The 20989-nt window shown below is 39.9% G+C and overlaps 1 protein-coding gene and 1 long non-coding RNA gene across 7 annotated transcripts in view; one reads left to right on the forward strand and one right to left on the reverse strand.

Annotated features, from left to right (window-relative positions):
- On the reverse strand, positions 1-12830 carry bod1 (biorientation of chromosomes in cell division 1). Of its 6 annotated transcripts, none has more exons than XR_012101629.1 (5): positions 12574-12830; positions 8458-8582; positions 7003-7202; positions 3278-3349; positions 1-1805 (listed from the first exon to the last, which is right to left on the reverse strand). XR_012101629.1 is itself a non-coding variant. In XM_073067710.1 (5 exons), the coding sequence occupies exons 1-4, from the start codon at positions 12691-12693 to the stop codon at positions 3318-3320; spliced, it is 465 nt and encodes a 154-aa protein (XP_072923811.1). In that variant the 5' UTR covers positions 12694-12830; the 3' UTR covers positions 1-1805; positions 3278-3317. The 6 variants fall into 6 exon arrangements, 5 of the variants coding, with proteins under 5 accessions (XP_072923811.1, XP_072923814.1, XP_072923810.1 ...); XM_073067710.1 differs by having other exon boundaries at positions 7015-7202; XM_073067713.1 differs by lacking the exon at positions 3278-3349 and having other exon boundaries at positions 7015-7202.
- Positions 12731-20989, forward strand: part of LOC140739423 (uncharacterized) — a 19206-nt gene continuing 10947 nt past the window's right edge. Inside the window, exons 1-3 of the long non-coding RNA XR_012101630.1 lie at positions 12731-12843; positions 18282-18411; positions 18647-18695. This is a non-coding gene — a long non-coding RNA (uncharacterized lncRNA). The remainder of the gene's footprint in view (positions 12844-18281; positions 18412-18646; positions 18696-20989) is intronic.

Below are 20989 nucleotides of genomic sequence, written 5' to 3' on the forward strand. Positions count from 1 at the left end.
TAAGTGTAAATTTTTTATTTGGTAAAAGACAACCTACATTGTTCCAAATGTTATTGAATTTACTGAAAAGCTATATACTTTTAAAGTATAACAATATTCAAATATCACATTTTGGTATCTTTTTCACAATACAAAAGAATGTTGATTAGGTTCTAAAAAACAAATCAAACTTAACTGAACTTCACAGTACTCCATTTCAGTATCAATACTAGATTCATTTTTAGGCAGATTTTTTAACTTCAAAGATTAAAGCTGTTAAGATTCAGCAATAAACCTTGTACAACAGCAGTATAACATTTTATTACCGGGTGGAATGAATGAACCTAGAATTCAACTGAAGCTTATCTAGAAAAAAAGTGAACTTGACTCAGAAACATTGCTTTTAACAATTTTAGCAGCTTATGTAGAAAATTTATGGAGGTAAACTATTACAGCAAAGTCACAAGATATTCAGGGCATTAAAGAACCCGCATACAAAATTTGCAACACAATTACATAGGTCAAGTCGACCCAATGAACGAGTTTGGTTTGTACTACAATTTAAATCATAACCACTAGATCCTAGAACCTCTGGTGCTTCTCTGTGCATCTACGAATAACAACCAAACTATGTGCAATCATATGCAGGGGACCAGCCCGACAATTTGTTTAGAACCAATAATTCAACATTATTTGTAATATATTTTTTTTAAATGGATACCCTGTTCGTTCTTAATCTAGATGGAAAGAATAGTTATGACTTCCAGTAATAGTAAAGACTACAGTGTGCAAAATTCTCAGAGCATAATCTTAGTGATCCAGTGATTCAACTAAATTTGGAAGTTGTAAAAATTTTTTGGAAGCACTAGGAGGTACCTAACCCAGTCAAAGTGTAGTACTGCTCTTTCTAATGCAAGTAACCACTTAGTTTGAGGAACAATAATGTCTTCATCTTTATCTTCATAAAATGGAACAACCAACACATTGGCCACAGATCAAATATATGTTGAAAAAAATCTGAAAACCCCCTGAGATATTGGGATTTCACTCCCATATTCTATTTCACATTAGAAGTTCTAGCCTTATTAGAAATCAAGATCCATGTCTGAAAATAATAACATGAACTTTTCAAATGATTTGATTAAAAATTATGGAGCAGTAACAAGACAAAAATATGTTGTAAATGTCACATATTTGATGGTGTTGTTTTTTCTTTATACTGGTTTTCTGCTGCTGACCAAAACCATTCTGGATAGTTCAACAGAACCTGCTATTGTCAGTTAGTGGTTATTTCGCACACTCAAGCCTACAACCATACAAGAACCAGGTGTGCACTTTTAAGATTTGCTAATGAACTAGACCGACTCCTTTCTCTAATCATCAGAGAATCTCTTATTTTAAGAACTACCGGTAAATGCTTAAGCGCAGTATTTTATCTTTGGAAATCCCAAACTGAAATACTGGACATTCCAAATATGACTTCAAATTCCAGTTACTTGAAAGTAGATACTTAAAAATAGAGGGACAACAAATTGAATCTGACTCTTCCGGATGTTTTAGAAAACGTTTCAGAGTATATATTACCGTACATTAAAAAACAATAAGACATTTTCTCTGAAATTCAAGGCAAAACCTGCAGCAAAAAGGTACAACAGCTTCTTTCAGATGGATGTTTTCTCAGTGAGAACCAAGATAGTATGAAAGTGTAGAAATCTCACAAAAAGTGTGAACAAACATTTCATTGCCTGTGGAAGGGGTGTGGGGAGGGGGTGGGGGAAAAACTGTTATGTCTAGGGAGGTTTTCAAGATTAGTCTTCAAAACTATCCTGAAAAACAAACCAAAATAAAATATTAAGTTACAAGATGCATACAACTCAGGGCTTATAACTTTGCCTTTTCCCCCAAATCACATTAGACTATTCACTGGCATATGGAAAATTAGCAACTATGAAACCAAACAGCTGTAATTTGTCTGGACAATGTAGCAGCATAACTCATTCTAATTTGTTTTCACTGTAAACTTGAGAATGCCAGGAGCAGAAATCATACTAATATTTATCTTGGAAACAATTAGCATGGCCCATCCTGATAAAGATTCAAGTTACCACTGACCAGAAATCAAATTTGAAATTTTCTAATTGTCTCATCCTTGTGCCAAGTTTTTAAATTATAGTTACACAACATGATGGTATGCCCAGATGCTGCAAGACTACTTTATGAATATGAAGCACCAGGTTCATTTTCATGCCTAAAGTGCTGTTGTATTTAGAATGTGGAGTATTATGCACTTCAATGGAAAACAGGCAGAAATAGCTGCATAAAATCTAAACTGTCATGTATTAGGAAGGAAAGAATAAATTAAAAAATTTATGAAGAAAATAAATTTCCAGGCACGGCAAGTGTGTACTTCCATAAACTCAACTGGTAACTGGGAGGTAATACCTTTTTGCTATGGTATAGAATGAAGGATGGAGAAAGCTGTAGCTACCAGAACCCAGTATATAGTGATGTATTTCTCTCAAAATATTTGAGAATAATTATTGTCTCAAAATAATTGTTGCTCTTATAACCTTCCAGATGATATGACAATATGTGCTTGTTTTGAACAGAACCAAAAGAGGAAAAAGTATGTCACCTGTAGTAATTAAACACCGCCCGATTTATCCTCAAGGATTTTACAAAAATGTGTAACAGGAAAAAAAAATTCAAGTACAGTGCTGGACAAGTCATGCAGCTGAATACTTAACTACTTTTCAATGTTTAATAATCTAATTTAAATACCGGGAATAAATTATAACAGCTGCATCAATCCTTTGGAGATAGAAACTCAAGTGCAGAAGCATTTCAAAGATGACAACAAAACCACAGTATAGATATTTTCAGCACTCTTTGAACCCATAAAAAATTGTTGCCACCCTCAAAGGGTTAAATACACAATATGCTCTGAGAAAAGTGAACTACCTTTTTGGGAAAGTTGCCTATTTCTCATTTTTTTAAAAAAAAAAATCTCTTCAGTACACGTCCTCCTTCAATGAAAGTCCAGTTATACTACAGCTATTTCTTCATTCACTCTAGTTTCTCTTCAAAATTTCAAGCATTGCCAAAAGCATCTGAGCATCTCCAAATTCTGTGACAGTAATTAAATCCATCAAATAATACTTTTTCTTCATTGCTTAGCTCTCATCACTCTTCCTATTCCATATAATGATGTAGCAATGATAGTGTAAACTATAAACAACATTTATCTTGGTTAATCCTAGATAAGCATCTTTGTCCCATAGTCAAATTTATTCTTAACTGATTGTGCAACTACAGTTGAAGGTAGAAACGAGTCATTTTTATGCTGGTGCTAGGGCCTTTGAAAAGTTACCTGTAAAAGAAAAAAAATCAATATTAAATACACAATTAGATTTAAAATATGAGTTTTATCTATTTTTTAAAAAGTTGACATATATTCTTACATTCACGTTAATCAAGATAAACCAAATTAGTATACTAGTCAAAATTAGTTAACCTACTTATTAACACATTTCAACAATTAATTTCCAGGTCATGGCATTTTAAAAAAAAGCTTTACATGTGTGATTCAAAGATTTGTTGTGGTGGAATTGGTTGTAATTCACGAGCATCAGGAAAGAAAAAAAAAATTCAGATGATGGACATCTGACATAAACACAAAAATGTTGGAAACACTCAGTACATCAAGTATCATTTATTCAGATGGAGAGTATCAAAATTGAAAACATCTCTTTCTCTTTCCATGATTGCTAGCTGACCTGCTCAGTGTTTTTAATTGTTTTGTTTTTATTTCATAGACATTGGCGCTATTCTCACAAAAAGATGCAGCTGCAATCTATGGCCTAGAGAAACTGATCACTAGGGCTGTAGATAAGTGGGAGGTAGGGGTGTGGGGATAACCAAATGGCTGTTAGGGCTCTGCTGAGGTATAAGACAAGGAGATATCAGACTCCACTGACAACCAGAACCACTCAGGAAGGAATGGAGTACCAAAGAAAAAGGGAGCATTTCCAATTAGAGTCAGTGCAAATTGAAGACTTTTTTTTTTACTAAAAACACACAGAATTCATTAAAAAAAAAAGCTGAATTAAAGGCACAGAGAAATGAGTGGATATAACACAATAGCTATTACAGAGATGTGGTTGCAAAATCAACAAGATTAGAATTAAATATAGCAGGATACATAAATGTTAGAAGTATCCCAAGTGAAATAAAAGGAATGACCATGAACATGGGACAAAAATCAGAGTGGAAGAATATTAACTAGGAAAGCTAAGCACAACTCATGTGGGTTGCTGAAACAGTAAGGGCATGAAACAATTACAGGCTCCAAACTGTTAATGTGGGACATATCTGTACAAAGGTCAGAATCGGAGTCAGACCATAAGACACACGAGCAGAATTAGGCCATTTGGCTTATCGAATCTGCTCCAGCATTGCCGATCCATTTTTCCTCTCGGCTGCAATCTCCTGCCTTCCCACCAGTATCCCTTCATGCCCTGACCAGTAAGATTCATTATCACTGACATGTCATGAAATTTGTTGTTTTACAGCAAATGTGCAAAGTATTACACAAAAATCGCTATAAATTAAAATATAAAAACAAACAAATAAATAAATGGTGTAAAAAGAGAGCAAAGTAGAGGGGTAATGTTCATGGACCATTCAGAAATCTTTTGGCAGAGGCGAAGAAGTTGCTCCTAAAACATTGAGTGTGCAAGATCCTGCACTTCCTCATTGATGGTAACAACTAGCAGAGGGCACGTCCGAAATGGTGCGAGTCTTTCATGTTGGATGTCACTTTCTTGAGGCATCACCCTTTGAGGATGTCCTTGATTTGGGGGGGGAAAGAGAGGAGGACCAGTACCCATGATGGAGCTGGCTCAGTTGACAACCTTCTGTGGCTTTTCCAATCCTGTGCATTGCTGCCTCCATATCAGACGGAGATGCAAACAGTCTGATAGCTCTCCATTGTACTCTGTAGAAATCTGCTAGAGTCTTTGGTGATGTAACAGACCCCGAATGAAATATTGCCACTGGTAAGCCTGCTTTGTAACTTCATCAACATGTTGGGCTCAGGATAGATCTTCAGAGACACTGACACTCAGGAACTTGAAGCTGCTCACACTTTCCACTGCTGACCCCTCAATGAAAACTGTTGTGTTCTCCTAATTTACCATTCCAGAAGCCCACAATCAATTCCTTCATCTAAACGACATGGAGTGCAAGGCTTTTGTTGTGACACCACTTAACCAGCTGATCTATCTCACTCCTGTGCACCTCCTTGTCACCATCTGGGATTCTGCCAACAGTTGTTTCATCAGTAAAGTTAGAAATGACATTTGAGCTGTGCCCAGCCACAGACACGAATGTAGAGAGTTGGGCAGCGGGTTATTCATGCATCCTTGAGCTATGCGAGTTGATTATCAGTAAAATGTTATTTCTGACATGCACATACTGTGGAATCCTGATAAGGATTTCAAGGAGCCAGCTATAGAGGGAAGTATGAAATTTGTTGATTAGTATTGAGGAGATCAGGGTGTTGAACACTAACCTGTAATCAATAAACAGCAGCCTAATGTATGCACAGCTGTTGGGTGGGTGATCCAAAGATGAGTGAGATCCAATGAGACCGTATCTACTGTAGAACTGTTATGGTGGTAGGCAAATCACAGTGGCTCCAGCAGGAGTTAATTCTAGTCATGATCAACATCTCAAGGCACTTCATCACAGCAGATGTCAGTGCTACTGGGCTATGATGGTTGAGGCAGCTCACTCTACTCTTCCTGCGCACCAGTACGACTGATGCTATTTTGAAGCAGGTGGGAACCTCCAATTTCTACAGTGAGAGATTGAAAATGTCCTTTGACCACTCTTGCCGGTTGGTTGGCACAGGTTTTCAGTGCCCAACCAGGTACACCATCTGGGCCCGACACCTTGTGATGTTTCACTCTCTTGCCTGTGAGATACATACATCAGGGTTGCCATACGTGGCAGGGATTCACACAGTATAGTTCTATTCTCCCTTTCCAAAGCATGCATAAGAGGCATTCAGCTCATTGGGGAGTGAAGCATCAAAGCCATTCATGATGTTAAGCTTCACCTTATGGGAAGTAATGGTCTACAAACCCTGTCATAGCTGACATGCATCTGATTTTGTCTCTAACTTCACTCAGAATTGCTTTTTTTTTCTTAAGATAGCCTTCCATAGGTCATGCCTGAACTTCTTGTAGATCACCAGTCTTAAACACCACAGATCTACTCCTCACCAGACTGTGAATCCGTTGGTTCATCTATAGCTTCCTGTTTGGGCATGTCCAGTATGCTCTCGAAGGCACACATTCATCCACACAAGTCTTGATGAAGTAGAGAACAACTGTGGTATATTCATTCAGATCCAAATATGGTCCAATCCACAATTTAAAGCAGTCCTGTAAGCACTCCTCTGCCTCCTTTGATGATACATTTACACTCCTCAGCAATGGAACTGCAGTCCTCAGTCTCTGCTTATATGCCATGAAGAGAAGTATAGCCAAGGTGACCGGATATGCCAAACTGCAGGTGTGGGTTGGCACGGTAAGCATTCTTGATGGTAGCTGATCGGAAACATATCTATTATATTTCTTGAAGCTGGAACTAGTTGTAGATAAATGAGAACCGGAATTTATTTTTATTTTTTTAAAGTGCCACATGTGGCTATTATTTAGAATAAGTGGGATTTGTGGTTTTATGTATGCAGTTAAAGACAAAATATAGATCCAAAGTAAATAGTCGATTTTCAAGTTTGGAGGCTAAAAGTGGTTGGCTGCTATTAGGATCTATGTTGGGGCCAATGTTCATAATCTATATTTATATTAGGGTACCAAGTATAATACTTCCAATTTTACTGGTGATACAAAGTTGGACTAAAAGTGAGAGATGTGATAAAGATGCAGAGAGGCTTTAAATGGGTTTTAATGACAAAAAGTGAGGCATTATAAATAGAAAACAAACATGATACAAGACCTCAAGGTGTACCTGAAGCTGGAGCAGAGAGCTCCTGTTTTTCAGGCTCCTGTGGAGGATTTGGCACAATTTCTTCATTCATTTCTGTCGCCATAAATTCATGAACTGCCTTCTCTATCTGAGGTTTGAATATGTGATATAGCTTCGGATCTACAACCTGAGAAATAATTCTGTCCACGCCAGCTTCCAACATTCCTGATCTGTGAGATGCAAATGTAATTAATTTTAGTATACTCATGAAACAAACTTTCTCAGAATCAAATTTTCATATGAAAGAATGAGGACAATTCCATGCAGAAAAATTAAAATACCTAACATCACCATGTCATTTGTAACACACAACCAAAACCAATGTTACAAAAACTTCTTGTAGCTGTGAACAGAGTTTTGGCAAAAAGCTGAGCACATAATAAAGATGTATTGGAAACTAAAAGCATTCAACAGTTTATCAAACCCAGCTCAGTGCTTTTTATGGCTACTGTCGGAGATCTACATAACTGGATTCAAAACAAAAATTATAATACACAAATTATAAGAAAGGAGTTTTCAGTAGAGGTTATTAGGGCACAAGATGGTAAGCAACACTTTCTACTTTTGAATACCAGATTAAAAAAAAGAAATGCTACTTCAACTAAAAGAAAGAAAATTTGCAGTTAATCTCAAAAGCACAATTCAAAACAAAATCCAATTTGGCCTACATAAATCTTTAAGTTTTAACTAGACCATGGTTAGACAAAGCTTAAAAATAATAAAACTCAAAATTGACTCCTTTGTACATTTGTACAAAAAGCAGCAATTCAATGAAAAGATTAATTTGGTCAAAGGTTATAATATATTTTTACATATCTAACTCCTCTCCCCATTCCTTAACCCTCTCAACAAATGCCCCTTTGTTGAAGTAATTAGCCAGCTCAAAAATGTGCAGATACCATTACAGCACAAGTAACAGCAAAAAATGCAAGCGAGGAAATTTAAGGAAAAAAATGCCACTGTGATGCTTGATATTGGAGCAAATCAAAAACTGTACTGCTGGAAATACAAACCAAACACAAAATGTTGGAAAAGCACAGCAGGTTAAGTGGCAACAGTTAATGTTTCAAATGAGCAACCCTTCATCAAACAAGCTCTATGTTTAAGATTCATCAATTTTGTATGAGAAAAAATATTAAAAAGTACCAAAGTAATTTGTGTGCTAACAATTAAAAGTAAAACTTTGAATTCAGTAAAGGTTCAGTAAACCCTTTAAAACCGTTGCGTTTTTCCTATTAACCTAAAAATTCCTGCTAAGCCCTTACAGAAATTTAAACATGGATGATATTCTGCATGCCTGTTACGCTGAATAACAATACAACTAAACACTGCTGCATTACCTTTGATGGCAGGACCAATCAACATGTTTTGCTTTGAACTTAAAAAGAAATTAACAATTCTATAGAGCTTAATTAATGTACTCACTTACAGACCCTTTGTCGAAGCTCATTACGCAGCTGATTTTTGTTAAGGCTTGGATTCCACTCATGATTAGCCAAATGATTGGAGACAAAATTATCAACTCGCTGTCTGAGGTTCTGATATGCTGGCTACATAAAATTGGATTTAAAAATGTTAATAGTTCAAATATTTATTTATGCACAAACATGCTTCTTCCCAAAGTCTTAGAAAACTCACAACCAATACAAAGCCTTCCCCTCCCCATACAGCACATAGTTTGCATGTTCTCCCTGAAACTTGCGAAGTTTTCTTAGGGTTTTAGGGGGCCTTGCTTTCCTCTCACCTCTCAAAGATGACCTAATGAATAGGTCAATTGGCCACTGTGAATTGCCCCTGGTGTGTAGAGATGAGTGGCAGAATCTGAAGTAAGTCGATGTGGTCGAGGGAAAATAATGACTCGGGCCGGTTTCTGAGCTGTATAAATATCACATGTCGCCCGAGACCAATAGAGATGTAAACCAGACAGCATTCAACAATCATCTTATTCTACATTTTAATCTAATAGAAATAGATGAGTTGGGAAATAAAACTCAACATCTGGCAACGTGGAACACAGCAGGCCAGGCAGCATCTTTAGGAAGAAGTACAGTCGAAGTTTCGGGCCGAGACTCTTCAGCATCTGCAGATTTCCTCGTATCTGGCAACGTGCTTGAACTGTTGGATGAATTTTTATAAATATGTGATATTTGTGCCTCCCACATAGATGAAAATATTGGGCTAAGATTTAACAGGATATTCACATTCCCACAATGTTATCACTAGCTTGGTTGCGTGAGCTTTATCAGATCAAAACAGATGGCTTTAGGTCAAATTTCAGACATCCTCAGTAAATGGTGACAGCTCTAAATCTTGGGTTGACGTCCAGCAAGGATACTGGTCTGCCTGGTGACATGGCTGCCCCAATCAAAAACAGACAGGGATTTTTCCATCTTTGGTAATAATGCATCCAAAAAGGTACCTTGAACGTAACTGAGGAAAGCACAGGAATCATCTAGCAAGTCTCAGAGCTCACTATTTGTGAGAGTTTAAATCTGCCCAAAAAAAGATCTCAACAGACAACGTACATCTTGCTCTCTGCAGATATGCTTCTCAAGTGCTCATTGCTTTAAACAAGCTATCTTTTTTAAAATGAAAAAAGTTCTGACTTTAAATTCAGACTAGCTTCCTACAAGGGCAACAGAGCTGAACACTGCTTTAGAAATAAAACTGAATGCCAGACAGAAATTTTACTCTTATAATTTATATCTTATCTGCGAATTCACTAACCAAGTAACTTTTATAAATGTTTGACGTAAAAGCCATGCAGTGTAAATAAATACAGGGAGAGATTTACACACTTATGCAGTGGCTCCAAAATCATTTTATGGTGTTTTTTTAAAATACACACACAAAGTGTCAAAGAAGGATAAATACAACATTCGAAAGGGAGAACACCACATTTCTTGTTATGGTGGCTGCAATGGAGAATTAACAAATCAATCTACTTACAAGATGCAAAATTACTAATATTAAACAATATGTATTTCATTCCAAATTCCATCCAATCCAGAAAATTAGTGTAGCATAATTTAAATATATGATTTAATAATCACAATTCAGCATTTCTCTTGGGTTATTTTAAAATAGTCTTTCTGTAAAATATGAAAGTTAAAAAAAAGGTAATAAATTTCGCACCGTATTTTATTCACCCATATGCCATTTCAGATTTACTCAAACAATTTACAAGTAACCCACGTTGCTGAGTTCAATTATTGCTTGTTACATTGTGTCTGCTGTTACATCTTATTTAAACAATTCAGTCAGCACCCTGCAAGTTTTAAAAAATTTGTTTCGATAAAAAGGATTTCTACTTGTTAAAAATATGTAGGGCCTTAACATTTTGCTGAACATTTTCCACTATTTGCTGGGAAAACTTCACCGTCAAATAGAATTCATATCAGATGTCGACTGGATGGTTATCAGCAAACTGAGATGCAAAGCAATTCAGTGCCTCGGAGAATGATAAATCAGAAAAGCAAAGCAGTTTATACTGTCAGCTAAACTTTGCATTGAATCATTACATTCTGACAGCACTAATCCTATTCTTGCTTTAATAGCGAAGTTTAAAAGAAATATGTACAGCTATCATTTTAGTCACAAGACATGTAAAATTAATTCCTTTTATTTTGGATAATTTATGCAACAGAGCAGTTTGTTAGGTCCCAATCACAATTTCTTGACTGCTAGGCATTGGGAGAAAGTTCCCTGGGGTGGCTATCTCTAATATTCTTTCTCCAAGAATGTCAGTCATGGAGTTGAATACAGATGGAGGAAACAAAGCAGGGAGAAATGGCCCAAGGACCTCTCTTCCTCAAAAGCAATGGACAGCGAGTGTTTAAACACGTACAAACAAGCTGGAGGAACTCAGCAGGTCGGGCAGCATCCGTTGAAACGAGCAGTCAACGTTTCGGGCCGAGACCCTTCATCAGGACTGAAGAAGGAGGGGGCAGGGGCCCTATAAGGAAGGTGGGGGAGGGTGGAAGGTACCAGGTGAAAAACCAATCAGAGAAAAGATCAAGAGGCGGGGGAGGGGAAGCAGGGAGGGGATAGGCAGGAAAGGTGAAGAAGGAATATAAGGGGAAAGCATTATGGGTAGTAAAAGAAGGCAGAATCATGAGAGAGGTGATAAGACAGCTAGAAGAGGAGGAAGAGTGTAAGTGGGATGGGGGAAGGGAGAGGGAGGGAACTACCAGAAGTTGGAGAATTTAATGTTCATGCCAAGGGGCTGGAGACTACCCAGATGGTATATGAGGTGTTGCTCCTCCAACCTGAGTTTGGCCTCATCATGGCAGTAGAGGAGGCCATGTATGGATATATCCGAATGGGAATGTAAAGCAGAGCTGAAGTGGGTGGCAACTGGGAGATCCTGTCTGTTGTGGCGGACGGAGCGGAGGTGTTCAACGAAGCCGTCCCCCCATCTGCATTCGTTCTTGCCCATGTAGAGGAGGCTGCACCGGATGCAACAGATGACCCCAACAGTCTCACAAGTGAAGTGTTACCTCACTTGGAAGGACTGATTGGGGCCCTGAATGGTGTTAAGAGAGGAGGTGTAGGGACAGGTGTAGCACTTATGCTTGCAGGAATAAGTACCAGGTGGGAGATCTGTGGGGAGGGACTTGTGGACAAGGGAGTCGTGGAGCGAACGATCCCTGCGAAAAGCAGACAGGGGTGGGGAGGGAAAGATGTGCTTAGTGGTGGGGTCCTGTTGAAGGTGGCAGAAGTTGCAAAGGGTTCGGAGGTTGGTGGGGTGGTAGGTGAGGACAAGGGGAACACTGTTCCTGTTGTGGTGACGGGAGGATGGGGTGAGGGCCGAAGTGCGGGATATGGGGTGTTTAAACATCTGTGGAACTTCCTGGCGCCGGGAGTTGTCGAGGCAAAGTCATTGGGTACATTTAAGGCAGAGAATTATAGGTTCCTGATTGGCATGGGGGTTAAGGATTACTGAAAGAAAGCGAATATGGCTGAAAACGTCAGCCAAGACTGAACGGCATTGCAAACTCGATGGGCCAAATAGCATAACTTTGCTCCTATATTTTATGGTATATTTAAGGTAGAATGGACGAATGGGTTAAATGTTACCAGGGACTGGTAAGGAGTTGAAGCAACCATCAGATCAGCCATAAACTTAATTATTCAATGGTCGTATATGTTCTGCTCAAATTAATTTATACTCGCACGACCTGGAAATACCACAATAGAAGGATGGGGACCAAAGGACAATGGACTGAGGCCAGGGCAATGGGAGGAGGGAGAAGGCTGTACGTGAAGGACGGGACTGCCGAACTGGGCCGCCCCGAGGCCGAGGGCTCCGTAACCCTACCCGCACGGCAGCTGGAGGGGAGGGGTTTAACGTGAAGGCAGCGAGGCGACGGCCGACGTTGGCGCGGCTGGAGGTTCAGCACCGCCCGAGCTCCGCCGCTCCACAACCCAACCCGCGATGGCGTCACTTCCGACGGTCGGAGAGCCCCGCAACAGGCCGCCGGCGACCGGCGACCGGCAGCCGAGGAGGAGCGGGCCTAGGCCGGGGGCTGCCGTGCTCACCTTGGTGTCGACATCAGCCAGGCAGTCTCTGCGGAACTCGTCAAACAGGCCGCGGTTCTTCAGGTGATCCACGATCTTGGCTATCAAGTTCGGATCTTCAGGCGGCAGGTTCTTGGCCATGGCAGGCGGGCGGTGAATGGACGATGCAGATTTAAATATAAGGGTGCGGACAGGGTGAACTGTTCATGAATCCCACTCCGGTTCACTCGCTGATCGTTTACTACTTCCGCTCCGCAGCCGAGGGAGAGGGGGAACAGCGAGCATGCACCGGTAAGGTGCGGTGCCTTCTGGGAAGTGTAGTTTTACGTCTGCAGATGCTCGCCAAGCTCAGTAAACTCCAATTCCCAGGTGGCTGTGCAACCACTCGTGCCCATCCCCACCGCCACTTGTGCTTGGGTTCCGAGTGAGCACTCGCTAAGATCCGATTAGCGTCCAGCTACTTTGTGCTTTGAACCCTTCAACTTCTCCCAAAGTCAGTGGATTCAAGATTGTTTAATGTCATTTCCGGCGCACAAGTGTAAAGGAGGACAAAACAATTCGGATCTGATGCAGCACATAAAAAGTACACTAAGAACACAGTAATTTAAAAACACAATAAATATAAATACATAAGATAGCTACGTAGCCTCCATCCTGATGAAAGTGGGACAAACAGTCCATGAGCAGCCTGGATAGGGTCCGTCATAATTTATTTATTTAGAAATACAGTGCAGAGCTGGCCTTTAAACTGTGCGACCCCAGCGATCTCCGATCCTATCCAGGCCTAATCACAGGACAATTGACAATGTCCAATCAACCTACTAACCGGTACGTCTTTGGACTGTGGGAGAAAACATACACGGTCATGTCCAGAGGAGATTCACGAGAATGGCTCCGGGAATGAAAGGGTTAACATACGAGGATCATATGATCACACACGAGGAAATCTGCAGATGCTGGAAATTCAAACAACAACACACCCAAAATGCTGGTAGAACACAGCAGGCTAGGCAGCATCTATAGGGAGAAGCGCTGTCGACGTTTCAGGCTGAGACCCTTCATCTTACTATCTTTCCTTTCGGTTAGTCCTGACGAAGGGTCTCGGCCTGAAACGTCGACAGCGCTTCTCCCTATAGATGCTGCCTAGCCTGCTGTGTTCTACCAGCATTTTGTGTGAGGATCATATGATGGCTTGCTCTAGGTCTGTATTCACTGGAGTTTAGAAGAATAAGACGGGATCTTATTGAAAGGCCTAGATAGAATGGATGTAGAGAGGATATCTCCTATCATGGGGGAGTCTAGGACCGGAGAGCACAGCCTCAGACTAGAAGGATGTCCAGTTAGAACAGAGATAAGGAAGAATTTCTTTAGCCAGAGGGTGGTGAATCTGTGGAATTCATTGCTGGGGGGGGGGAGGCGCAATTCACTGAGTGTATTTTAAACGGAGGTAGATAGGTTCTTGATTAGTCAGGGTGTCAAAGGTTATGAGGAGAGGGCAGGAGAATGGGATTCAGAGGGGTAATAAATCAGCCGTGATGGAATGGCGGAGCAGACTCAATGGGCTGAATAGCCTAATTTTATTCCAATGTCTGATGGTCTTGCTTCCATTTTCGAAAAGTTGAAAAGCTGCTCAATCGGCAAAGTAATTGAATAGTGCAAAATGATTATGTCTTGTTGAAGTTGAAATTCTGGAAAACAAAATGTGTGAATTTATATTTTATCGTCCACTTGGTGGCAGTAGAGCTGCTTAATCATTTTATTCCTCCTCTTATAGATAGATAGATATATATCTCACCATATACAACCCAGAGATTAATTTTCTTGTGGGCATATTCAAAAATACAAAAGAGAATAATAACCATAATAGAATCAATGAAAGTAAGCACCAACTTGGGTGTTTAACCAGTGTGCAAAAGACAACAAACTGTACAAATAAAAAAAAGAAAAAACAATAATAAATAATTCATATCTAGAACATGACATGACGAGACCTTGAAAGTGGGTTCATAGGTTGTGGGAACATGAAAAGTGATGTGGCAAGTGAAGTTGAGTGAAGTTTTCCCTTTTGGTTCAAGAGCCTGATGGTTGAGGGGTAATAACTGTTCCTGAACCTGGTGGTCTGAGTTCTAAGGCTCCTGTGCCTTCTTCCTGGTGGCAGCAATGAGAAGAGAGCAAGTCCTGGGTGGTGGGGGTCCCTGACGATGGATGCTGCTTTACTGTGACAACATTTTGTGTAGATGTTCTCAGTTTTGGGGAGGACTGGGCCGTGATGGACTGGGCCAAATTCACTACTTCTTGTAGGATTTTCCATTCAAGGGCATTGGGTGTTTCCATACCAGGTGCTGGTGCAGCCAGTCAATATACTCTCTACTACACACCTATAGAAGAATGTCAAAGTTTTAGGTGTTATACCGAATCTTTGCAAACTCCTAAGGAAGTAGAGGCACTGCTGTACTTTGCTCGTCACTGTACTCATGTGCTGATCCCGGGGAGAGGTCCTCTGATATGATGACACTGAGGAATTTAAAGTTGCTGACCCTCTCCACCTTTGATCCTCCAATGAGGACTGGCTTATAGACCTCTGGTTTCCGCCTCCTTAAGTCAATAATCAGCTCCTTGGTCTTGCTGACGTTGAACCAGAGGTTTTTGTTTTGGCACCACTCAGCCAGATTTTCAATTTCCCTCTTATATGCTGATTTATCACCAACTTTGATCCAGCCTATGACAGCGGTCATAAGACCATAAGACATAGGAGCAGAATTAGGCCATTCAGCCCATTGAGTCTACTCCGCTATTTCATCATGGCTGATCCCAGATCCCACTCAACCCCATACACCTGCCCTCTCACCATATCCCCTGATGCCCCGACCAATCAGGAATCTCTGCTTAAAAATACCTATAGAGTTGGCCTCCATCGCAGTTTGTGGCAGAGCATTCCATAGATTCACCACTCTTGGTCTTAGAAAATTCCTCCCTCCTTTTATTCTAAAAGGTTGCCCCTGAGGCTGTGCCCTCTAGTTTTGGATATCCTCACCAGAGGAAACATCCTCTCCACATCCACCTTATCTAATCCTTTCAACATTCGGTAGATTTCAATGAGATCCCCACGCATTCTTCTAAATTCCAAAGAGCACAGGCCCAAAGTTGCCAGAGGCTCCTCATATGTTAACCCCTTCATTCCTGGAGTCATCCTCTTGGACTCTCTCCAATGACAATCCATCCTTTCTGAGATATGGGGCCCAAAACTGTTGATGGTACCCTAAGTGAAGCCTGACTAGTGTCTTGTAAAGCTTCAGCATTATCTCCTTGTTTTGATATTTCCCTTGACATAAATGTCAACATTGCATTTGCCTTCTTTACCACTGATGCAACCTGTGAATTAACCAAATAAATATACGTACATTCCAATCACAAGTAAATTTTTAATTCCGTATGTGGTCAGAATGATTTAGCTAGGGTTCAGACAGGAGTAAATGTAGAACATTACTCTTCCTCCATCTTCAGAACTGATCAGTGCCCTGTACATGATTACTTGTTATTTCCATTCTTGCTCTTCCTGTAGCTGTGTTATTGAACAGATAGAAGTTTTGGATATTCTTGAGCGTTGGATTTGACCATTAAAAGGCAGAATAAACACAACATCCAGATGGAAATATCTAGAAAGTTGGTTAGCAGCTACACACACGAAACAGTTAACATTTCAGTTCAAAAACTCTTCATCAGAATGTGGATTTGGATACAGGATCTATTTGTCATGTCAATATTAGTTGGACTTACATGTGTAAATTATGTATAATTCATGTTCAGTTAAGTTTATGTTAACTTGTGTTTGCCCTTGTAATGACGTTGCGGCTGCAAAAGCTAATTTTCATGTTATTTATATCCTATGTATTTATGCCTGTGCCAACAATAAATTTGAATTTAAAATTGAACATACAAAACATTCAGCCCCCACTTGCCTCACATGGTCAAATAGTTACTTGTGCCCGTCTGCAGTATTTTTATAATGAGTAATAGCACTCAAAGAAAATATTAGTAGCACAAAGGTCGCAGTAATTTCTCTTGTGGATTGTTCACAGCAGAGTTTTGGGGATTAATCGCTGATTCCAGGAGGTAATGTGGCAGGCATCAGTAGGTGCCTTCAGTTTATTAACCTATAGTAGTTTCAAACCAAGAGCCAACAGTGAAAAGGCAGTAATGCCACACATTTGATCCTTTTCTCTGCCTACAGCTGATTTAATGCTGAAGTATAAATATTTGAATCCCTGCAGCCAATTTTAATTTTACTTTCACCCTCACATGCAGACATGTCTAATTTTAGTTGCAGTGAGTCGAGGAAGTTCCAGTGAGCAAGTCTTAGTGAACTTTGTACTAATTTTAGTCAAGCTTCTGAGGGCAATTGACTGTATCCATGAATGTTGCAGCTAACATCAGCTGACTTCTCACAGAGCAGTAATACGATCTGAGAAGTTCCAAATCTGTTTGAAGCAGATCATGTCACGAGGTGCAATTGTACATTACACCGTCTTTGTCACTTTGTGGTCAGGGCAATAAATAACAACTGTTATTGGGAATGCTAAGAGAGAAACTAGACAATAAAATATCAGTAACCTTTTGCATGAGATGTGAAATAAATATTGAATTTATGATAGTGGATATGCCAGTAAGTACTGAAAAGTGCAATGGAGATAAAAACACAACCAAGAGCGACTAATGGCTTGTTTCCGTGAAATTTTTGTACAGCTTATCCATTGAATAGTTGACATTGTGTATAGTAATGTTCAAACAACCATTAACTGCAAGATTAAAAAGTCAATTATTTACTGCATATTCTAACAGTTTTATTACTTCATCCATTACCAAGTGGATGTCTAGAAGAGGTAGATCTTGGCAGGAACAAAATATGCTGCCAGGCATACTAATAGGATTCTGTTGAACAGAATCATTCAAATGCTCTATGATATCCCCAAGGGACTGTGTGTTAATATGGTGCATTTTTGCTTTAAGATCTCTTAGTCACTTGTAGGAGCTCCTAAAATTAGACTTGTTGGAACTGCTCCTCACTTGTCGTTTTGTGATGTGGGTATTGCAGGCACAGCAGGCATTTACAGGCCATTTCTGAGGCAGGACAGTGGTGGTGTAGGTGGTGGAATTGTCTCACCGCTCCAATGGCCCACGTTTGATTCTGGCCTCTGGTGCTGTCTCTGTGGAGTTTGTATGTTTTCCAAATGACTATATGGCTTTCCTCTGTGTCTTCCTGAAGAGTGCGAAGTGTTAGGTTAATTAGCCACTGTTTCATTTGGTAGGGAACCTGCAGTCGTTGGCGTTCCCTGTGCTTGAAGTTCTTGTCCTTGGACTGAAAGAAGCTACAGAAGGTTGTAAATCTAGTCAGCTCCATCTTGGATACTAGCCTACAAAGTACCCAGGACATCTTTAGGGAGCGGTATCGCAGAAAGGCAGTGTTCATTATTAAGGACCCCCAACACCCAGAGTATGCCCTTTTCTCACTGTTACCATCAGGTAGGAGGTACAGAAGCCCGAAGACGCATACTCAGCGATTCAGGAACAGCTTCTTCCCCTCTGCCATCCAATTCCTAAATGGACACTACCTCATTTTTTTTCTATACGGTATTTCAGTTTTTGCGCGTTTTTAAAAAAATCTATTCAAGATACGTAATTGATTTACTTGTTTATTATTTCATGTTTTATTTTTTTTCTTTCTCTGCTAGATTATGCATTGCATTGAACTGCTGCTGCTAAGTTAACAGATTTCACGTCACATGCCGGTGATAATAAGCCTGATGCTGATTCTAGTGGGAAAGTAAAACATACTAGGATGATGCTGTCAGAACTGGTTCTGTGAGTCCACACAGTATTTTGTTGGTGGGGGAGGGAATGAAAGGTGGTAGATATAGAACTAATCAACCTGGCAGCCTTCTGCTTAATGGATATGATATTCTTGAGTGCTGTTGGAGTTGTAGTTATCAAGATAATTGGTGTAGCCTGTAGATAGTGGAATGGCATTGGGGTCAGAGGTTGAGTCACTTGCCAGAACATACCCTACTTTTGTAGCCACAATATTTCTATGCTTCAGTTTCAGACTATTGATGGTGACTGACTCAAGATTGAATGTTCAGGATGAGGTATGTTTGACAAAAGGCAATTGTTCTCCATAGAATCTTTGTATATTACTTTATAATACAACCTTTTCAAGTAATTTAATTATACCTAGCAGATATCAAAGTGCTACTGATATCAATGTTGAAAATATTTTACTAATAATACACTGCAAGATGAAGTCATTAATATCATAAGATCAAAAATGAAAATGTTGCTATTTTGAAAATATAACAGTAAATAGTCAGTAGTGACAGACTGGGATCAATTACAGTTTGAAAGCTATCAATGATCAAACTAATTACAATAGTAAAGCTAATTTTATACACAGCCTTGGTGGTCTTACTCACCTCTGAAGTACCTTTTAGCAAACTTAGTCCTAGTGCAAGGGTAAGCAATTCCTAGAAATCCTCTGCAGGTCAGATAGCATCTGTGAAGACAGAAACATTTTTCAACAGATGGGGCTTGATGTGTCCATCATTTTGGTTTTTATCTCAAATTTGCCCCAATTACAACACATTTCTTTGATATCAATAACTTCTGCCACTTCCAATTAAATCATTGCCTTCTTTCTTGTTATGTATATTGACCAATGTTTATATCTCAATCAATATCACTAAAAAAAAGAAACAAATCTATACAGGAAGTGTGTTCCAGATTCCAACCTTATATTTTTCCTTATTTCCCCTCAGAATCTGCTCGCCCTTACCCTGAAACCATGCCCTTTCATTTTAGATACTTATGCTATGGGGGGGGGGAATTTCCTAAATTCTATGAATTATGCCCCTCATAATTTTTTATAACTGCCAGGTACTTCTCAAACTCCTCCGTTCCTAGGGAAACAAACTCAGTCAAATTCTGACTCTCCGTATAACTGAAACGCTCCAGCACAACAATCCTGATGAATCTCCTCTTTGGTGCCACCTTGAGCTCTGTGGGTTCCTGACCATTGCAGAACCGCAGACCCATCTGGTGGCGCAACAGCACAGCAAGGAGAGCAGGTGGTGCACAGTTCCATCCTGACCTCTGGTGCTGCCTGTATGCAGCTGTGATTCCAGCGGCTTCTCCTGCTTCCTCTTATTCCAGAGACAAAACATACTTGTCAACTGTAAAGTTGTGTGTGTGTGTGTGTGTGTGTGTGTGTGTGCGTGCGTGTGTGTGTTTCTTTTGCGGGGTGAAGATGGTTTGGTTAGAGGGTGTAAAAGATATCAGGATGTGCCTGTTGAGCGTATGAGAGAGAATGGGTTAATGGGAGAATTGGAATCATCTGAAAGCTGGCATAGACTTGATGGGCTGAATAGAGCTACTAAGTCATGAGGGAATATGGGCATTAAACATGAGGATAATGGGCAGTTTATCCAGACTATCTCTGGAGCTATCTATAAAATATTGTTGCAACCAATTGAGCAGATAATCAGAACACACAATCCTTAATGGGTGAAACCTGTAAATAACAATTGCTGTTTTCAGCCAATATTTCTTATACTAAACAGTTCCAAAAATTGTAAACCAATGTTCTGCTTTTACAAATGTAACTGAGTCATATGTTATTCTAATAGCCTTACAATATGTTAAGTCGTATAAATCCCCAGGGTCTGACTGAGTGCATTCGCAGACTTTGTTAGATGTGAAAGAGAAAATTGCCAAGGCCCTTGTGAAGATATTTGCTTTATTTTTGCCTTTGTTACCACTTCATGCTATCTCCTTTGCTGCCTCTCCCTTTAATCCTTCTGTACTCCTACGCCTTCTCTCCTTCAGTATCTCTACCACCTTTTATCCTTCTCCCAGCTTTTTTAGAATAGCTACCAGTAGCTCTGCCAAGGATCAGGAAAGTAGATAGATGCCTAAGAAGAGGTCAATGGAAAAACACACAGTATTTAGATAATCTAGTTTTATTAAGACCGTAACACCATAAGACATAGGAGCAAAATTAGGCTATACAGCCCATTGAGTCTGCTTCACCATTCCATCATGGCTGATCCCAGATCCCACATACACCTGCCTTCTTGCCATATCCTTTGATGCCCTGACTGATCAGGAAACAATCAACTTCCACCTTAAATGTACGCACGGACCTGGGCTCCACCACAGAGCATTCCATAGACTTACTACTCCCTGGCTAAAAAAAAATTCCTTCTTACCTCTGTTCTAAAGGGTCTCCTCTCAGTTTTGAGGTTGTGCCTTCTAGTTCTGGATATCCTCACCATAGAAAAGATCCTCTCCACATTCCCCAAGTAGTCCTTTCAACATTCGGTAGGTTTCAATGAGATCCCCCCCCCCCCCACCCCGCATTCTTCTAAATTTCATTGAGTACAGGCCC

This window comes from Hemitrygon akajei, chromosome 15 (assembly GCF_048418815.1).
Source record: "Hemitrygon akajei chromosome 15, sHemAka1.3, whole genome shotgun sequence".
In the NCBI taxonomy this organism is placed as follows: Eukaryota; Metazoa; Chordata; class Chondrichthyes; order Myliobatiformes; family Dasyatidae; genus Hemitrygon; species Hemitrygon akajei.